Genomic DNA, 15,379 nt, shown 5'->3' on the forward strand with positions numbered 1-15,379 from the left:
TTTTTTTTTTCTTCTTCATAAAATTAACTTCAAGTAGGTTGGGAATTGTATCTGTTTACAGATACTTCGACTTCAGGAGGCTGAACTGTTTTTTTAGTTAAAGTTTTTGATAATATTTTACTTTTTTTTACTTTAAAGAGACAAACAGCTATATATTTTTTAAACATGTTTAATTCTTCCAGGTAAGAAAATAAAGATAGTAAATGATTGCTTTTAATAGATCACCAGAAACATTATTAGTCACTATTAGTCGCCACGGTAAAATAATTTAAAAACTAAAACAGTGGTGAGTATTTTAATTGACAATTCATCAAGTCCAGCCTGAAATTCAAGCTTTAGAGATTTAAATATACCTGAAAATTCAAGACTTTTTTTCTAAATGTCTAAAATATAGGTAATTTTAGATGAATACAGTTTATTAACTACCAAATTAATGTATTAGAAAAAAAATGTATATATAGAAGAGTATTAATTTTGTTTGAAAAATGAAACACCTATATAATTTGAAATCATTTTAATATAATTTATTTTCTCTTTGAGTCATTGCAGATCATACAGTGATAAGAATACGTTAAAGTACAGTTTAAAATGTGTTTTTTCTTTGCCATGTTGAATAGGAAATGAAGGATCAAACAAAGTTCTGGAGGAAAAACATTATATTTTATGTCTYATACTTAGTTCAAAACTGTATTTGTTGCAGGACTATTTTAAAAAATACAGATTTCTACTGTTTTAAAATGTTTTCATCTGTTAACAAGATATATTCTCTAACCATAAAAAAATCTATTTATTCTAGTATAAGGACTCTGTAAGTGCTTGAAGTCCTTTCTCAGAACTGAGACAACAGTAATTAAACAGATATTAATAGCTTGTTTCTCTGGGGGGGGACCCTCCTAGACCTCACAGAAGAACAGATCTGGTTCTTCTTGTGTACAAAATAATTAAAATAATTAAAAGATTAGATAAGTACCATGTGAGTTTACTATTCTTTTGGATGTAACAATATACCAATGAAGTGTTTTTCTCAGAAGAGCCGGCTTGGTGACAGATGTGCAGGAAGCGCATACCTGTGTGATTGTACCTGCTGTTGTTCTTCATCCTCCGTCTTTCTATTGTTCTCTGTAAATTCATCAGAGCGCTTCTAGTTTCACTTTAAGAGAAATAGGTACTAAACTCTGTCTTTTCTCAGAGCTTAAAAAGGGCATTTACTTAAAAATGTATATGTGTTTAATCGCACTGTTTGTTTAGTTGATTCCAGTAACGACGCACTGTGGGACGTCTGTCCTAACACACACACACACACACTCGCAAAAAAGTCTGTTTACTCGTGTCTCATGAGGAATTCAGCTGCTTCTTTCAACCTTTTTTCTCCTGTGACTATTTTAGATTAGATAACAAGCTGCTCTGTCTGTTTCGGATTGTAAAAAGAAAAAAGAAGAAACCTTTTAGCAGAACAAACAAAATACCAGATCGGAAACTGTATGTGCAGGTGTGCCAACAGACCATTCGAACGAATGAGGAAAACAACGTGTGACTCACTCAACAGAAACCCCCTTCTTTTTAAAGAGGAAAGAAATCTACGTGTGAATTTCTAAGGTGTCASTAATTAGTCAGCTGTTGAAGCAATAAAACCTATAAACAGATACATTTTATTTCATGCTGCTAATTATTATTTATTTTTGATCCAACATGCTTTCGTCCTGCAGAAGAAAACTGGAGGACCTGCAGTTCTCATGGCAACCAGGGAGAAAACATCGGTGCAGAGATAAAACATCCAGTTACATGGCGTCCTCTGGGTTCTGGCAGCAACAGGACTGACTGTTGTGTGCACAAGGAGGGCCTGAAACCTCCAGATGATAAAGAGAGAAAACCTAACATGGAGAAATACTGAGAACTCTCAGAGTAACTGGACTGACCCAAGAAAATCTCACGATACTTGGAGGACTTACTCAGCATCTGCTCGGAACAGTGAGACGTCTTTTGGAAAACCCAAACCTATAGAATGTAGCTACAATTTGTGTAGCTTGAATTTAAAGGATTTATCTTTAAAAATGACTCAATAAAAGCATTTATTTCAAGATTAAACTGTTTTTAAGTTGTTGTTTTTTTTGCCTTCTTTGCATTACAAAGAAGAGCAAAACAGAAAGGTGGGAAGGCTAAAAATAAACACAATCAAAAGTGCAAAATGAAACTGCACATTTCAGGCATGAAGGAAGAGAGCGTTTTTCACGCGAATGAAACTTTAAACTTGACTGGAATGTTTTCTACTTTCAGGTGTAAGTTTGCCAGAAGAACAAGAGGATGGCGTTTGATGAAGCGGCAGCCTGCAATGCCGTCTTCAAGCTGTCAAGATGAGTATCTGTTGGGCAAGTGTCTTCCTCCGAAGCAAATCAAACAAGAATCYAGACACCGGTCGAGTTTTTCCAGAGAGGTTGCTCGAGTTTTCTCAGATAGGCGAATGTCCAGTCTTGYGGACTTTCAACGTGTTTGGCAGCTGCCAGCCTGTCGGTACAACAAACAGCTCAGGTTTTTCCAGATGAATGGGATCCTAAACAAATCTGGAATTCAATATGTTTTGAATATATCCACATTAAATGCATCCTCATATGTATGATGATGAAGGAAAACGAATTAAATGTGTGTGTTTAGAAGAAATATCCAGAATAAATGTCGGATTCTCTCAAACTCTCCCAAGGTCTTAAAAAAACCCCACAAGTATTTTACTTTATGCGTTGTCTGACGGTGTCACGGTGACCCTGCATGCGCTTCTACGAGGTTATTTTTGTTGTGTGGTTTYGGGAACTAACAGTCTGACGGGACATGCTCCTGCTTCCACGCTGTCTGACCGTGACATCTGCTGCGCTCCCACTGAGCATCGCGCCAAGAGCGCAGAAATGATTTGTTGTTCAGAAACAACAAATCAGTAAAGCAAATCAAACCTTGGAGTATTTCTGCTTTTTATTTACTTGTTGCCAACACTGGTGAGAGCAGTAAGACACACCTTTGACTTAAAAAAAAAAAAGCAAACTATAAACTGTCATTTCTTGTTGGGGTGCCGTCTTGCTTCCTGGCGGCGTGACAATGAGGGCATTTACACTTGTAAAAACCCGCATGTTGTTAAGCAGGGTAAATAAGAAAGATGAGTCAAAGATAGAGTAAAAATGAAATGTGTGTGTTTTGATTCTTTAGAAGAGCAATATAGCAGTATAGGCGGGGACGGAAGGGTTCTGTCAGCGAGACAGTCCGCCACCTGTCATTACTGACTACTTTACAAGCATTCATGCATTCATGCTCTCTGATGTTTGTCTCAACATGAAGCTACCTATTTTCCCACTAAAACAACAAAAATATCAGCGAACCTCTCTGCTTCAGAAAAATACTGAGTTGGCAGATTGTTGCTTAAAACAATCAGTCTTTTACTCAATCAAGGAGGAGAACATTTTACAAACCGATTTCCAGAAAGTGGAATGTGGATTTTGTGAAACACCTTGCAACAGGAAGCTGGTTACCCAACAAAATCCTGTGACACACACCCACCTCTTGTGTGCAGTACGAAACATGAATCTCCAACCAAACAAACGTTTAACTATTAATAAGCGTACCCTTATTTTGCATCCGGTGAATCATCAGAAAGCGGAGACGGGCTCAGGGAGGTCGTTTACTTCTACAAAGTACAGGTTGGGTTTCTTAGAAAATGTGAAATATTCTACAGTTTTATGGTTTGATCCATCCAAAACTCCAAAACATCGAGAAACATGGTGGTGGGAGATTAATGATGAGGCCTTGATTTTAATCAGATGAAGCTGAAGTCCTATAAAGGTAGATGGAACTATGAAGCCATTCCAGATTTTTAGAAAATACTTATTTATTCTTAATTCAACAACTGATTATCTTAGAGGAAGATGTAGTAGTGAAAAAGTGTTGACGCAGTCGTGTTCAGGAACGCACATAAAAAAGGGGAAACAGGACATTGGGTCAACCCCGCAGTAGAGAAAAGCAGCTGGACATAATGTATTATTACCACACTGGTGCAGTCATTTGGATGCTGGGGTTTCCTATCAAGACAGAGGTGAGTTCCTGATGCAGTTCATCTTCTAAAAAATTTAAGAAATCTGGCTAAATTAATGACATTTGATATAGAAATTCAACCATTGTGATAGGAATAAAAGAAAAGTAGCTTAGGGAGAAAGCTGAAATTAAATAGTTTTACTTTATGAGTTTAATGCTTTTGTGATGTATTTTGTTCAGTATTTGCCTGAATTCATCAAATTCAGGCTTTTATTTTTTACCTTTTAATGGATATTTAAACTGTTGCCTTGCTAACAAAGAAACTGATTGTTATTTTTGCATTAAACGCAGGTTGGAGGCAGTGCACCTCCAAGTATCTTCCTAYATGAAACGTCTATGAGAATTGAAGATGGACTTTATTTTCTGGCAGAATTACTATTAGGAATAAGCGTAAACATCAATAAAATGACATCCACTTAAACTTAAATCATTCTTTGGTTACTTTTATATTGCACATTTGCTTTAGGAACATTTTATTTGTGTGGATGTTTCAAGCAAGAGCATTATTGCTGGTGCACAGCCTCCAACCTCATTTTTTCCATCTAAATCCTTGCATATAGACATTTGTGGTTCAGTATTTGCAGATTTTTCAGTTGAATGTAGCTCAAAATTATTTACAAAAAATTGCCTATTCACAGATGTTTTCAAACACCATATCTAAAATATATAAGAAAGAAAATCCAGTTTGGGAAGCTGAAATATAAATACAGAATTTTACTCTATTGACTGGTGTTTGCAAAAAAGCCAATCCAGGTGTGCCATTCATTTTCCTTGTTGCTGATTGGTTGAACCCCCAAGAAAGAAAATAAAGAAGAGTAGATGTTAGCTTCTACTGTTATTAAAGGGGATCTCAAGTATTTGTCAATTTTAGCATTTCCTTTAAAATGTAAAACTCTGAAACCAAGTTGAAGAACTTCCTCAAACTGTTTTCTTCAGTTTAAATGACAGATTTACCTCTGTTTCTTTTCCATAGCCATGTCCCTCACCTACGTCTTCACTGACTACTACTTTGAAAATGAAACTGAACCGCTCGACTTGAATCTAAACACAATACCATGCAATCCAAAGCCCCTGGATCCTACTGCAGGGGCGATCTCGTCTCTGATCCTCATAGCTAACTTTTTACTGGCGATCCCGGGCAATTTGTTGGTAGGATGGGTGATCAGCTCCAGCAGACAGGTTTTGACTTCATCGGACGTCTACTTGTTCCACCTGACCATAGCAGACGGACTCATGGCCCTGACGCTCCCATTTTTCGCAGTAGCGCTGGTTTGGGGGTGGCTCTTTGGTGACTTCATGTGCAAGTTCCTCAACCTGGTCATAGAGGCAAACTTCTACACCAGCATCATCTTCCTGGCTTGCATCAGCGTCGATCGGTACCTTGTGATTGTGCGCTCCAACGAGACCCACGGGACTAAACAGAGGAAGTGCAGCAGGATCCTGTGCGCGGCGGTCTGGGCCCTCGGCTGGGGCCTTGCTTTGCCTGCCCTTTTCAACGACGTCTTCAAGCTTGACGAGGACTCTGAGAGGCTCATTTGCACGGAACGCTTCGACATTGGGAGCGTCACCAGTTGGAGGATCGCCACTCGTGGGTTTCGCCATATCTTCGGCTTTCTGATCCCGCTGGCTGTCATGGTGGCATGCTATGGCGTCACCATCGCCAGGCTGCTGCACACTCGTGGTTTCCGGAAGCACCGGGCCATGCGGGTGATCATGGTCGTGGTGATCGCATTCCTGCTGTGCTGGGCGCCGTACCATATAACCATGATGATCGACACGCTGATCAGGACCAACCTGATACGGTTCGACTGCAGCTTCAGGAGGTCGGTGACCTTAGCCCTAGATATAACCAACACCCTGGCTCTTCTGCACAGCTCCATAAACCCGTTCCTGTATGCCTTCGTGGGAGAGAAGTTCAGGAAGAAAATGATGTGCCTCATGCAGAAGAAATTCAGACAGGAGAGGATGTCGGGGTCAAAGGTCAGCCGGTCAACCTCTCAGACCTCGGAGGGAACTGGAACAATTCTCTGAATGTGGTGGKCTCTTAAACYTAGTGCTTGTATAGTGAGAGGAATCAACAAACATGGAGACGTGGCTTAACGTTGTCTTTGTATCTGATTTGAGATGATGAAAACTGGCAGCAGTGTCCAAATCCATCACAAAATTAAGATAAATTATATCAACTTTAGGACGTATCAGTTTTTTGTTTGTTTGTTTGTTTGGAAATAAAAGAGTATAAATATTTCAATTATGTTCAATGGTAGGACTTGTTGTATTCCTCTTAGATATTATGACACATTGCTGCCATCTACTGGAACTCGTCATGTTACACCTATGTCGCCTTTATTCATTGACACAAAGGTAACACATTTTGGGATATGTTTAAGAAAATAAAGTACAGTTAAATCCCTACATGTAGAATTTTACCATATTTACAAATGTACAGTGTAAAGTTTCAACTTTTATCTTTCTTCTTTGTGAATAGACGATGCTGAATGTGTGCTTTCATATGCAAATACATAAAAGTATATTTTTTTCTATCCAAACTTGTTTCGTTTGATTGTAACCAATAAATCTATTTACAAGTTAAATGGATGCAGTCTTGTTCAGTTTATGACTACTGTTAGCTGCCTTGAATTTGTTTTAACTTTTCCAAGAATAAATTAATTTTATTTTACACATTTGCATCTTTAAGATAAATCTGTAAAGCAGATGACAAGAGTCCCAAAATCATCATCGACCACAGAAATTTCCCATTGAACCTCAAGCTAAATAAATTGAGTGTCTCTTCTTCCTCTAGAGCCTGGGACATTCATTTATAAATGAAAGTTATTTCTGCTGCCTATATACACTTTTCTTTCCTTCCACTCTACTTCCCACTAATAGCAAATTTTGTGTGGTTTATCTCCCTCTTGTGGAGATAAACCACACATGGTAACAGAATATGTTACCATGTCTGTCTTTTTTTATTACATAGCATTTGTATATAAAAATGCGTTTATTGCTCTAATGTAACATTTTCAGTGAACCTGTCATAGTTATTAAAGTAAACAGAAATAAATGAATCAAAATGAGTTTCATTTGTAAAGTTTTTGAACAAGCTAAGGATTTTGGCATTGAAAATATTATTAATACATCTACTCTTATATATGCGATATACATTCAAATTATATTTTTATATAGATATAAAAAGGGAAAATAAAATGACATGCTGAAATGTATCAGTGTGTGTCATACAGCTGCATTATTATTATTATTATTATTATTATTATTATTATTATTATTATTATTATTATTATTATTATTAGTAGTAGTAGTAGTAGTAGTAGTAGTAGTAGTAGTAGTAGTAGTAGCAGTAGTAGTTGTTGTTGTAATAGAAGTTGTAGTAGTAGCGGTGGCGGTAGTAGCCTTGTAGTAGTCATAGTAGTATAGCATTAGTTGCTGCAATAGCAGTGAACTACCAGAAGAGGTCATACATKAGCTTTTTTGAAGGAGAAAGATTAGTTTAAAAGTAAAATCAAGAAAATTATTGTAATGATATTCTTATTGTTCTATTTTTTAAACATATTGCTTAAGATATATTTTAAAAGCATTAGACAGTTAAAATAATTCTTTGTATGYCATTTTTGTGTGAGCTGCACAAGAGACAACTCCCCAAATAAACATGTTACAACTTATGAGACCGTTAATCATCTTGGTTGTGGGAGAGAACTGCAGTTCCCAGAAACCCACGCGATTTTTAAGATTTGCAAGTGGACCGCACGAGGTAACGTTACATTTAATTATTTGTTACATTTTTAACCCCCCTCCCCCTTTTTATGTTACTGAAATGCACGTTTTTAACAGGTWGCTAAACATTTTCACCATTTTCTTGCTTGCTGAGGTTAATTTGCTCTAAACGCCATTCTAATAATTTGTGCTGACGGAGTCCAGATTCCTGCTTCGCTTTTTAGACAGTAATGCTAACATGTTAGCTGCAGCGTTCTAAATATGTCATTAAGTATATGACTGAAAACCTTATGTCTCTTTTTAAGGTTTTCAGTCACATTAGCAGCTAGCCCGCGCTAGTACCGCGTGTTACGTAGTTGTTACGTGTTTGTTGTAAAAACACATCCAGTCAGACCTCGTCTTCTGTTGCACAGTGTTGCTGTTTTCATTATAATAACGTCTGGAAGTAWTGCAGAAGGGAACATAAGTGAGGTCCTCGTGGTAAACACATTAAAATWGTTTTATAGCACTTGTTTTACTGCCTCAGATCCTAAGTGGCTTTAGAACATTCTGAGCCTTGCAAAAGTATTCATACCCCGAAAAGTAATGTAAAAAGCTAAAAAGCTATCCTAGAAATTACTCAACTAAGAGTTAGTTGGTAAAATAACAGGAACACATTTCATTGTGTGCGAATTCTGATGTTTTAAASACTAAAATAAAAACGTTATTAAACATAAATAACCTTATTGTATTGCAAATTTAGGGTAGTGTGTTTATATTACTCTTAAACAGTATTTCATAATAGTATTACTCAAGTWAAGGTTAAAAGTATGGTGCCTTAAAATTACTTGTAAAGGTAAATTTTTGGCAAAAAAAAATAAAGCTTAAGTAAATATAACTAGTTACTACCCAATTCCGGATAAGTTATTTTCTTTTTTTTTTACATTTCATCACTTATTTATGATGCAYCTTATTACAATTTTAAGCAAGAAACCATCTGCAGGCATGATGCTGCCTCCACCATATTTCACTTATAATCAGTGTAATGTAGTTTATTTTCCTGATTTATCTTTTTTTTTTTTTGCATAAATGTAACACCACAACACATTTGTGAGTTAAACAGATTTGTTTACTCAGAGAGCAGTGATTTGTTGACTGCAGTGATATGTTGACTCAAGTTACTTTGCATGTGGTTTAGACGGATTTGTTTATGTAAACTTCCTTAATTCCATGTACAGAATACAGTACGTTACAATGTCGGTCTCTGAGGTGGAGAACATCACAAGATTTTCTCGTTGGTCATCATTTCATTATGTTTACGTTTGATTTGAGCTGTTTTTAACCCAAATGTGGAGAGATTTTTTTAGGGAAACCACAAAGAGGGTTTTCCTTTTTTACTTTCCGTTACGCAAGGCAAAGTCGGATTGACTCGACTAACAGAACGCGCTGTTATCGTTTCAGGTCAACAATGCGCCGAGCCTCAGCTGCTGGATAGCATTCTGTTGGAAAAATATTGCACGGTCGAAAGGGGCAAAGGTCAACAGCTTCTCTCTCATGCAGACGACGGCATGCTAGCTGTGTACCTACGATTTCATCATCCTGTAAAATGGTTCATTCCGGGTAGCTCAGCCTGTCTTCACAGAAGACCAAGCGGCGTCAGACAGCGCCGCAGGGTTTCCTCTTTCATTCCAGCCAGAGTAGTTTTGCTTCACATGCTGATCTGACAGAGCAGTGGAAAGGCAGCGCTCCGTATCCAGGGGCGACCGACATCCAGCAGCCACGATGGCAGCCGACCGAGCAGCGGCGGGGGAAGACGTGGATGTGAAGACGCCGCCGCCGCCGCTGCAGGACGGCGAGGGACGCGGGGATGCGGAGGCGGCCGCGGCGCCATGTCCCGCCGAGGACGGCGGGAAGCTGACGTACTCCGTGATRTTTCTGTGTTTCTACGGGTTCATGTCTTCCATAAGGCCCGGGGAGTCGTTCATCACGCCCAATCTGCTGAGCTCAGAGAAGAACTTCACCAGAGAGCAGGTCAGTGCGGTCCAGACATTGATAATTAACTCGGCGGAAACGCAACACAGACTTTCCAACTCGTCCSGTTACTGTCACATTGCWACTTTGCAACTGTTTGTCAGGATTTTCTGCTCGGATGAATTCATGTGTTCCCCGCAGGGAGATGACTGATCCGTCTTACTCGAGGTCACAGTTCGCATTCCTCCTAACTGCGTCATCGGAGGAGGATATGTGACTTGTACAGATGTGATTTTTGTTTTATGACTTCGAAGGACCGAAAAATGAGCTTAAGAGTTCAGAAAGGTCTCTAAAGCAGTTAAAGTGGACAGACGACTCATGCTAATAAGCTTGTTAAAAATAGACAAAAGACAGTTGCTTTTATCTTCAACCTTCTCCCACTTTTGCTTAAACCTTTAATGTTTCTTTAGTTCATCCATCATCCACCTATAAATCCATCTATTTATAGTTTTAAATGATACAAAAATGAGAACTATGAAGGTTTATTGTTTGAAATTTGGCTAAAAAGGATTGAACTCTTGAAATTAGTATTTTAGCAGACGTGTTGAAGGATCCAGGATTTGTTCCTGGTTATTAAAAATAAAGCCACTAGTTTCCTTGTTTTCTGTGTCAGTTAATAAGTTATTTAATGTACAATTTTTCACTTCATTGGGACCAATTCTTTGCTTACATACAGTTAACCGTAAGACCGTAGAAACATTTGTTGCAAACAGTTTGGACACTCTGTGAGGGGAAAAGTTTTAACCCGGCGCCGGCTGCTGTTCCCAGGTGACCAATGAGATCACTCCGGTGCTGACGTACTCCTACATGGTGGTGCTGGTGCCGGCCTTCCTGCTGACCGACCTGCTGCGCTACAAGCCGGTGTTGATCATCCAGGGCGTCAGCCACGTGGTGATCTGGGTGCTGATGCTACTGGGCGCCACGCTGGTCCACATGCAGCTGATGGAGTTCTTCTACGGCATCACCATGGCGTGCCGCGTGGCTTACTCCTCCTACATCTTCTCCCTGGTCAGCCCATCGCTGTATCAGCGCGTGGCCGGATACTCGCGCTCCTCTGTCCTGCTGGGCGTCTTCGTCAGCTCCGTGCTGGGCCAGCTGTGCCTGTCGCTGGGCAACATCAGCTACCACACGCTGGACGCCATCTCCCTGGGCTTTGTGAGCTTTGGGCTGGCGCTGGCGTTCTGCCTGCCCTGGCCGAAGCGCTCGCTGTTTTTCAACCGGACGAAGAGCCGGGAGCCGGCAGAGAAAGCCGCCCTCTCCGAAACGGACGAGATGAACCCCACGCGGGCGGGTGTGTCCTTGACGGCGCGCTGGAAGGAGTCCATCTTTGTGCAGATGCTGCTGGAGGTCTGGAACATGGTGAAGAGGCCCAACCTGAGGCTCTGGTCCCTGTGGTGGATCTTCAACTCCACGGGGTATTACCTGGTGCTGTTCTACGTCCACATCCTGTGGAACAAAGTGCAATCCACCACCAACTACAACGGCGCGGTGGAGGCGGCTGCGACCTTACTGAGTGAGCGCTTTACCTGGAATTATCCCATCTGGAGTTAATGGGAATATATCTGATGTACGCTGGACTTTGTCCTAACGCATGTGTAGGTCATTTTACCTGATATGTCGGTCGTTTGAGATTAGCAGATCCCGGCACTTTCTGAAAAGTCTTTAATATGCAATATTAGAAATCCACAAAAAGATGTAAATAGCAAACAATTCCTTTTAAAATTCGGTCACACAGCATTTCTTTGGGAAAGGCTTGATCATTTGTATCATCTGCTGCTAAATAATACGTCTAGGTGAAGTTAAAATTTGAGGAGCTCTAGGTGGAATAGATCTACAGACAAAAGTTGTTTTTATATGAAGTACAAAATGTGCAATTTTGGTTAAATTGCGGCTCTTTGGGTGTTTTTTTTTTCCGGAAACAGCCAGTTTATTAGTTTGCATACTTCAGTTAATGATTAATTGATTGCTAAATAAATTTCTAATTATTTCAATAACAGATTCATCACAATTTATCGTTGCACGGGTAAAAGGTAGGGGGGGCAGTAAATCAAATAATCTTTTTTTTTTTAGTGTTTTAAGATTTAAATTGAGTGAAATCTTCGTTTTTCACACATGCACTCTTTATGTTTCTGTAATTTAGTGATGTCAGCGTGCCCCGGGTGGCCATATTGTTTGATAAGCACGCTTTATTTACAGCTTATTTAATTTGGACTTTGAATTCAGGTCAAATCCCAGACCAAGTGACAGAAGCCAAACTTTGAAAATATTTTTTAGTCATTTGCAATTTCTTTTTGAGAAAAGAAATCAAGAGCGCGTTTAGCTTGGTTGGGGCGTTTTCCATCGAAGTTAAAGCTTCTGTCTTACAAGCCTGGGAGGATTTGGAGTTTTGTAATCCTTGTGAAAAAGTCAAGAAAACCCAGAAGAAAGTATGTAGAGTCTGATTAACAGATTATAATAAATTACTTATAATTGGATTTTTCCGTCAGGAAAAGATCAGGTTTGTGTCGGTTCTTCTAACAGACAATTAACGGCATCTTTAGAGGCTGGATAAAATATTGATCTCATTCCCCCAGAGCTGTGAATAAAACCAACTGCTTTACTTTCTTTTTTTACTTCTTTCTGCACTTTAAACCGATTAAGTAACCTGAAGATCACATGGAAACACTAAAGTGTCATAAACCAAAACGTGATGCTGGGTAACCAACAACCAGATATCTTTGTTTGTTTGACCTGCGCTGATTGATTTCTGTGTACTGTTCTAAAATCAATGGAAAACAACGTGATTAATTCTAAATTATTTCATACCCCTCCTCCCCCCCCGCAGGTGCAATCACTTCCTTCATGGCGGGCTTCGCTAAAATCCGTTGGAATGTCTGGTCGGAGCTGGTCATCGGCGGTATCACGGCGCTGCAGGCGGGCATGCTGCTGGTCATGGGCACCACTGGAAACATCTGGGTCTGTTATTCTTGCTACATCCTCTTCAGAGGCTTCTACCAGTTCCTGGTTCCTATCGCCACGTGAGTAACAAACAAAAAAGCATAGTATATACTAAGACGTTACTGAAGCACGGATTTATTTTTATTTTATTATTATATGAACCCATAATGGCTGAAATTGTGCTGTAATTTGCCGTTGGTCGATTTAATTAAAAAATAAAAAATACCACCCTATGAAGTGGCATTGATACGGCAGTCCAGTTTATAATTTAATCTTTGCAGATTAAGAAAGCTGCATCTGGAGTAAAAAGTTTCCCGTTGTCYAACAGCAAGTTTTGCATCGATTATAAAGACTTATTCCTGCTTGTAGCGCCCTCTGGTTTTCAAACCGCTCAGTTGGGTGTCGCTGTCTTCTCACCACCAGTTTCCAGATCGCCTCGTCGCTCACCAGGGAGCTCTGCGCTCTGGTTTTCGGCATCAACACTTTCTTGGGGACGGTACTGAAGAGCATCATCAACCTGATATTTTCAGACAAAAGAGGCCTGGGATTAGACGTGGAATCTCAGGTGAGGTCGCTCACCATAGGAGGCATGAAACATTTACAAAGGCTGCCTCCTTAATCCAAATTTCTCTTAAATACAATTAAAATTCTAGCWAATCCTCTTGAAGGCGCGTCAAACCAAAACTTTTCCTGGGATCTTGTCTCGCTGTCCGCCACCTCAGCTCATTTCAGCTTTCGAATTTCTGTTGCAGTTCCGCATCTACTTCATCTACTTCACCCTGCTGACCGTGGTGTACTTAATCAGCGCTGCCGTCGTCCTCGTGCGTCACTTCCGGAACCGAGGGGAGGAGGAGGAGGCGTCACCCGACAGGCAGCACACAGAGCTCACGCCTGTTTCAATGACCTCCGAAGCAGAACCGYTGTCCRAGTGTCMAAACCTAAAGGCAGCAAACACTTTGGAGAAGCCGCTGAGGTGCCAGTCATATTAGCCTGGTAAAGATGGCGGAGATGTCAGGTGGTTTTTTTCTGAGCCTTAATCATGCAACTGCCTCGTCTTCTGCTGTGTGAAGCCTCTTGCACTACATTTATGTTTTTCACCATAAAACAGTGACAGAGCACATCAGGTTTGAAACATATTACACTKTTTTTTCCTAACACAGCACTCCGATTGTAATTGTTAAAATATCTGAAGACAAAATCTGATTCTATTGATTTTGCTGTTTTTTTCATTAACAAAGACAATCATATTTTGTGATAAAACCACATGCTGAAAGCTAAAAAAAACTGCTGGATTTTCTGCAGTGTTTGATTGTATTTGTAATAATCTAGTATTAATTTGTATTTGATACAAATCATTGTAGGACAACTCAGTTTTTAATCTTTGATTTTTTGTAAGATTTAGTGCCACAGTTAAGGAACAAGAAAGAAACAAACTGCTGCTTTTACTTTGAAACTCATAGGAATGAAGTGTTACCTAATCCTGCTGCAGGTTATAACGAGGTTAAAGTTCAGAGTGAACTTCTAATTCCCACACAGCAGAAGTTTCACTTTGTCATATTAACTTTTTTTTTTTTGTAGGATTCTAGTTTTTTTCAGAATGTGCTCACAATGTGTATTTTTCACTTGATTAAAATAATTTCTGAGAAATGCAGTATKATAGGAAATTGAAAGTTTTTATGTTTTTATTCATAAATAAAACATAAGTAGTTRCTACGCTGTATTTTGTAATTTTTTTCTTCGATTTTTATCAAAATCTTGTAAGACCTTAAAGTAGAGTACAGGTAGGGTACAGTACAGTACTTTGCACTGGTCTATCWGAAAATCCTATTAAAATACATGGTTTGTTCTAACATGAAGACAATCAGGACTTATAAAAACATTTTCAAAGCACGCTCTCCAAGTTATGATTCTTGTTTTCTCAGCTGTAGTTGTCGCTCAACTCTGATTGTTATTTTTTTGTTCAGGATTTCTCAGCAGGTGGTTCTTCCTTTAACTGAGCTGTTTGTACAGCTGAATCACAAAGATATGAAAAAYGACCTTTTGATCAAAATATCATTTGAGATGAAAATGGGACAAAAGAAATGTCACTTCCAAGCTTAATTAGCTTTAAAAAAAAAGTAGAGCATGAAGTCAGATATTTTAATGCATTTTATTTTGTTTACTGCATTAATCAGATGAACATTTGCTGCCCTCTAGTGGTGAAACAATGAAAAATAATGAAACAAATAAGAACTGAGTTGTTGTATTTAATGTACTTTAGCTCATATACAGACAGTGACTACATGCGTTTTCTTAGTAATAAATAAGCGAATCTCTACATGCCTAAGATGTTAAAAAATGGAGAACTGCCAACATTTGTGTTGATCTCAGTAAAAGTCTCAAAAATACCTCAACTTCCTGTTCAAGTAGACAAATGTCAGTTTTTTAATAAAAGCTATATGGGAAAAAAAAGTAGAAGAAACACAGAAAAGTAACCAATTTACACAATGACTGAAAAGATAAACATTCAAACACATTTAGTTTAAAAAAAAAGAAAAATCTGAAAAGACTAAAAGTAACTGAAAAACTTAACCCATGATGCAGTSTTGTTGTTATTGTAGTGTTTCAGAATGATTTCATTTATTACGATTAAAAG

At 38.9% G+C, this 15,379-nt stretch overlaps 2 protein-coding genes across 2 annotated transcripts; both read left to right on the forward strand.

The window, feature by feature from the left end:
- The first annotated feature begins 3,517 nt into the window (after positions 1–3,517).
- LOC103474633 (C-X-C chemokine receptor type 1-like) lies at positions 3,518–6,654 on the forward strand. Its single transcript, XM_008425753.2, has 2 exons — positions 3,518–4,069; positions 5,042–6,654. Exon 2 carries the CDS (start codon positions 5,044–5,046, stop codon positions 6,097–6,099), a length of 1,056 nt encoding a protein of 351 aa, XP_008423975.1. The 5' UTR covers positions 3,518–4,069; positions 5,042–5,043; the 3' UTR covers positions 6,100–6,654.
- Positions 6,655–7,751: 1,097 nt separating this feature from the next.
- Positions 7,752–14,372, forward strand: slc19a1 (solute carrier family 19 member 1). Its single transcript, XM_008425743.2, has 6 exons — positions 7,752–7,834; positions 9,238–9,807; positions 10,576–11,320; positions 12,632–12,824; positions 13,168–13,309; positions 13,497–14,372. The coding sequence occupies exons 2-6, from the start codon at positions 9,559–9,561 to the stop codon at positions 13,731–13,733; spliced, it is 1,566 nt and encodes a 521-aa protein (XP_008423965.1). The 5' UTR covers positions 7,752–7,834; positions 9,238–9,558; the 3' UTR covers positions 13,734–14,372.
- Positions 14,373–15,379: the final 1,007 nt, after the last annotated feature.

Source organism: Poecilia reticulata, linkage group LG2, assembly GCF_000633615.1.
Source record: "Poecilia reticulata strain Guanapo linkage group LG2, Guppy_female_1.0+MT, whole genome shotgun sequence".
Taxonomy (NCBI): domain Eukaryota; kingdom Metazoa; phylum Chordata; class Actinopteri; order Cyprinodontiformes; family Poeciliidae; genus Poecilia; species Poecilia reticulata.

Excerpts from the sequence above, each read along its gene's own strand:
- LOC103474633 (XM_008425753.2), top strand. The coding sequence starts at position 5,044 with ATGTCCCTCACCTACGTCTTCACTGACTACTACTTTGAAAATGAAACT.